The sequence below is a fragment of the Etheostoma cragini genome, chromosome 6 (genome assembly GCF_013103735.1).
Source record: "Etheostoma cragini isolate CJK2018 chromosome 6, CSU_Ecrag_1.0, whole genome shotgun sequence".
Classification (NCBI taxonomy): Eukaryota; Metazoa; Chordata; class Actinopteri; order Perciformes; family Percidae; genus Etheostoma; species Etheostoma cragini.
This window is the reverse complement of record NC_048412.1, coordinates 5,237,317-5,242,973: the sequence shown is the minus strand read 5'-3', so window position 1 is coordinate 5,242,973 and position 5,657 is coordinate 5,237,317. Positions and strand designations below refer to the sequence as shown.

The following is a 5,657-nucleotide window of genomic DNA, read 5'->3' as shown; positions in this document are numbered from 1 at the left end:
ACAATTACCTACACAGACCAACCGCCCACACCCACACCACACTCATAAGAAACGTAAATAGCCAAATTGGCCATTACAGTGGTGTAAATAGTTTTAAGTTTAATGACCAGACATTTGAAGAGGTTAATACTATAATGAAAAGATTATAATAAAATAAACTTTTCAGATTTGACCTGATTTGTTGTGCAGTGCAGGATTGTCTCATCTTGAACATGTTATTTTCATCTCATGGTCAGATATTAAAACCTGGAAATTTGTTAATGTTGAAGGACTGATGAACTGAAATCAGTTAAAAATGCCATTAACAGTAATAAAATATATATATATATATATATATATATATAAGAAATATACTTTCTTTTTTGTTAAATAAAGAGGTTCAGATAGTGGTTGCCGTAGACAACTATAAGTACTTAGGAACATGCTAAGATAGTCAACTTTGTTTCTCTCAAAATTTTTCTTTCAAACAATATCAACACCAATGTGGTATGAAAAGTTGTTAAAAGAAAAACCTTTCGTCACAGGGCATGGCTGTGACGGGGTGGCCATTTTGTGCGTTTTCTGCATCAAAAGAGGAAGTGGGTGTAACTTGAGTGTACTACGTCCAGTTGGCTTGAAACTTTCCTCAATTCATCAATGTCCGACCCTGATGACATATACACGCATTGGCTCAAATTGATAGCGCCCCCAAGTGGCAACAGGGCATATGCCTAAAAGACAAGGTGCTATACTTTAACAAACTCCTCCAAAAGATTTCATCAGATCAACTTCAAATCCAGTCTGTGTCATCTAAAGACCTTAAGGATGAAAAACTTTGCGTCAAACATTTGTTTAGTCTGGTTTTTGATACGTACAGGGGTGTGACAATTTCATTCATCTGTTTCTTTGTAACATTTTGTAAGATTAGCGAGGGCTCATCCAACGCTGCTTTTTGGTGAAAGAAGGCAGTTCTGGTTATTTGGTTGAAATGGATTTCAAAACTGAGGCTGCTGTTGGAGATGAGTCAAAGGTTATGGATGTGTGAGGATGGAGACAGGATGGACTTGTTAACAGGGAGACCAAAGTTATTGGTGTTCTTTGTGAGGAATTTTGGGCCATTGATATGAGGGTGAGGATGTAGAATGCTGTGAGTGGTAGGATGACCGGGCAAAGTTTAGGTAGAGTTTTTGTATTGGGGAAGCTAGTCTGTGTATGCGTGGAGGTGAACTGGTAAACCTGTTTAATTGTAGAGTCTTTCGAGCTGACATTTGCTGGACTTCATTTGGTGAAGTTCAGGACATTTTTAGTAATGGCGGAGCTAGCAGGTTGAGACAGGAACACAATTTTGTTGTAGTTTTTATGTCTTTAATAAACTGTCTGTACACTTACAAAGTTCTCAATGCTCGATTTACGTGTAGGGACCTTCTTTATGCTACCGTAGAAGTGTGGTGCTATTTTTCTATTAATGGCATGGAAATAGCGATTTATTATTACTTTACCCGTGCCCAAAGACTAGCGTTATAAGCTAATTAGCGGTTTGAGCTAAAAATGCTCACATTTGATTAGCATGAAAACAAATCCCAGTAAACGGTCGACTCTGTACCTGTGTTGTGAATAATGGCGTTATAAATAACAGCTCTACTAACTGTGTTACTCTTTTCACTAACGGGTAATCTAATAAATTACCCTTCCCATCTTAATAACGCTGTTGCTGTTACTGCCTAAAAATCCGTTAGAATAATTGAAGCTGTTTTTTACATCAGTCCAACTAGATAAGCTGTAAGTTGTAAGCTGTGCACGAGACAAGTGCATAAATGCTGACGGTTGGCTGAGGTTGAGTTAAATTTCATGGTAAGCCAATCAGAGGTAGAGTTGGGCGGGTGTTCGAAAGCATGCATAGTCGGACACATAACGAACATCACAAGCGAGTCAGTCAACAAGAGAACAGTATGGCATTATGATATTGGGGGGGGGGGTAATTTTTCCTGCTAAACATTTCCCACCGTGGTCAGAAAACACAAGCACTATGATTCTAGACTGGCTACTCGCTTTAAAGCTATTCGCTTCTACAGCTCACTTTTCCCTCGCTCTATCACCCACACACACACCCACGCTCTGGCTTGATGCACACACCAGCGCAGAAGTATAAACATCAGGCCACTTATGTTATCTGCACTACAAATAATAATAATAAAAATACATTTATTTATAGAGCGTTTTCCATCAAAGTGCTTTACAGCAAGAATACACTTTAAATACAAACAATTTTTTTTTTTAAATCGAGACAGTAAAAAGTAAATAACACTATACAAATACATCAAGGATAAATGAGCATTTAGGACTCATATGCAGCAGTGAATAAGTAAGTCTTAAACTTCGATTTAAAGACCCCAATTGAACATGCCAGTCTAATATCCACTGGAAGACTGTTCAAAACGAAACAAGAACGCTCAACCGTTTTCTTTCTAACCTTTGGTACTGTCAGCAGTCCTGATCCGTGGGAGCGCAGCAACCGAGAAGGCACATAAGAGGTTACCAGATTAGACAGATATACTGGCACCAGGCCATTCACTATTTTGTATGTTAACAGTAAGACCTTAAAGTCTGCTCTATTCTGGACAGGGAGCCAGTGAAGTGAGGCCAACACAGGAGTTATGTGTATGTATTTAGATGATCCAGTAAGAATACGTGTTGCAGCATTCTGGACCATCTGTAGACCTTGCAGACTTTTCTTAGGCAGCCCCGAGAACATTACATTACAATAGTCTAGTCTAGATGTAACAAAGGTATGAATAAGGGCCTCGGCATCTTTAAGGGACTAAACTGATCTGATCTTTGCAATTCTTCGGAGATGTAAGAAGGCTACCTTCGTCACCTCCTTAATATTTTGTTATTTGCACTACAAAGAGTGTATATATTTCTTATTTATTTTTGCTAGAGTAATTAACAAGCATTATTTCATTTTGCCCAGTTGTGGCTTGTTTAGGGGCAATAAATATTAAAAGTTCCAAAACATGTATTGTTTTATCCACATAAACAAACCACATACACGGCATTTGATTGGAGATTGATCTCACCTTGTCCCACAGCAAGATTAAAATAGTTGAGAAGTGTGTACATTGTTTCTGTATTGTAATAAGTGTTCAATTCATTATAATATGGACATTAACCAAAAATAATTGAATATGCTCATGTATTTTGTGTCAATTTTAAGTTACTTGAAAGAAATGCATTAGGAACTTTCTGAAGTAACTAGTTACTTTTATAATTTGTAACTAAGAGTATCTAATTTAGTTATTTTTTGAAGAAGTAACTAGTAACTTTGACTTATTACTTTTTTAAAGTAACTTGCCCAATGCTGCTCGGTACACATGTGCAGTAGTGGGAATAACAACATTATAAATAACAGCATTACTTTTTTCAGTAACGAGTAATCTAATTGATTACCCTTCCCATCTTAATAACACTGTTACAGTTACTGCCAATAAATGTGGCGCGTTACTATAATTGAAGCTGTTTTTTTCTTCAGACCAATTAGATCTCCGAGCCGATATGCAAAGACTTTTTTTCTTCCTTGGTTAGTGGGCCGTGCACGATAAAAGTGCATAAATGCTGACGATTGACTGAGGTTGAGTTAAATTTCATGGTAAGCCAATCTGAGGTAGAGTTGGGCGGGTGTTCAAAAGCGTGCATAGTCGGACACATAAAGAACAACACAAGTGAGTCAGTCAACGAGAGACAGGTATGGCGTTATAAAATCAAGGAGGGGGGGTAACTTTTCATGCTCCAGATTTCCCACCATGGTTAGAAAGCACAGTGGAGACACTTTGTTTCTCTCAATATGACTCTAGAGTGGCTACTCGCTCCGTCTAATCATTTGTCCTTTAACTAAATGCTTCAATGTCAAGTTAAACACATTAACCGGTCTTTGTCTGCCAAACACACGCATATCCTAAATCAGCCATTCTCTCACCTTTTTTGTAGATGTTATATCTCCTACACACTTCAATCCTTACTTCAGGCGGCTGACGTTTGATGTGTCTTCCATGGAAAAGAACGCCTCCAACCTGGTGAAGGCGGAGCTGAGAATCTTTCGTCTTCAAAACCATGGGGCCCAAGTGTCTGAGCAGCGCATCGAACTCTACCAGGTACACACATTTTCTCTCAGCTGAAACCAAGAGCTGGCTGACAAGCTGACTTTATCTTTACTTTGTACTGGTTCATATGGTGACAATTTACTAGAGGTAACAGCTGATTCGGTTAATACCACAGGTTGCAGAATACTTTGATCAAAAACAAATGATTGTTGTTTTAATAAAGAAGTCAGGCAAAAGACCTTTTTCACAGTAGAAATTATGTCACAGTAGGAAAACCACAGGTGTATTAAAAACCATTAGTAATGGCTGCATTTCACTCAGGAGAGAGTATTACTGCCTGATTCAAGTCGCATGCAGATTTGAGTTGCGCATCTGATTTAAACTGTTTATGGCATAACGTGTCATACTGAAATTTGTGAAATCCATAAAATAATTTACTTTTCTTATTAAAAACAGAAGATGGAAAACATTTCAAAACGCTTTAGCTGTCTAGGATGGTGTTTTATTGCTATTGTTGGCTCAAAACGCCATTGAAGTGACAGTCTTTGTTGTGTTTGATTGCTAGCTTAGCTAGCAGTTATTTTAAAAAACGGTCATCAATTTCAGCTGTGCTTTTCCTAGTATGACAAGTCAACTTGTCTGCTGTGAAAAAGGTCTATAATTAGCCTTTTAACATAATTTTGTGAGCAACCATGATCTGATTTTAGAGTCTTTAGGCTGTAAGCAGCAAAAGTGAAAGTAGATGTTTACTGAGACGAGACGTTGGAGATGTGACTTAGAAGACTCCTTCTAAGTCCCTGCAATATTTCAAACTGATCAGCTGTCAAAAATGACCCTTTTCTTGTTCTGTATGCATTTTGATTAACAATAGTGGTTTGTGTCAAGCTCACTGACAAACACATTGCATTTCTTGTGACTATTGCTATAAAAAAAAAGTTTGGCCAGTTACAGTGAATGCTGAAGCTGTGACGCTGCAGTAGGAAATGTTTGATTTGCATTATCAGTAACTTAATACAGATTTCTTTGACTCAAACATTCAGTTTGTAATACAGAAAATATGTAAATATTGCAATACTTTCGTCAGTTGGCCATGTGCACATCACCAGTGTTTTACTTCTTTCGACAATAGCTCGCGACTTAAATTTAAATAAAAATCTTCAAGATTGACACTTTAAAGTCATAATTATATTAAAGTTCCCGTATTGTAAAAAATGATTTCCATGTCCAACTGAAAGAGGACGATATAACAGAGCATTTCAGATTGTATAGGGGGAATACTGGTACAGATACAATACAAAATACAAATATAAGCCTAAAAATATGTATATAATGGGATCTTTTAAAAGAGGACATTTGACATTGTTAATTTTAACTTTTTTATTTTAAAGCATGCAGATGACAATATTCCATATATTATATATATTATATATTTTCCAAATTAAAAGATCCAAGTTACTGTGAAAACATGGACACAGTGTACTCCTCCCTGACAGAAATGGTTTTAAATTAAAGCAAATATCGCGGAAACTTGAGAAGATCTGGCGTTCCACCAAATTAGAAAATTCTCGTTTAATCTGGCAA

At 37.0% G+C, this 5,657-nt stretch overlaps 1 protein-coding gene across 1 annotated transcript in view; it reads left to right on the top strand.

The window, feature by feature from the left end:
• tgfb2 (transforming growth factor, beta 2) overlaps window positions 1-5,657 on the top strand; it is a 102,196-nt gene that overhangs the window by 62,738 nt on the left and 33,801 nt on the right. Inside the window, exon 2 of the mRNA XM_034873855.1 lies at window positions 3,964-4,127. Coding sequence (XP_034729746.1) covers window positions 3,964-4,127 — 164 coding nt within the window. The remainder of the gene's footprint in view (window positions 1-3,963; window positions 4,128-5,657) is intronic.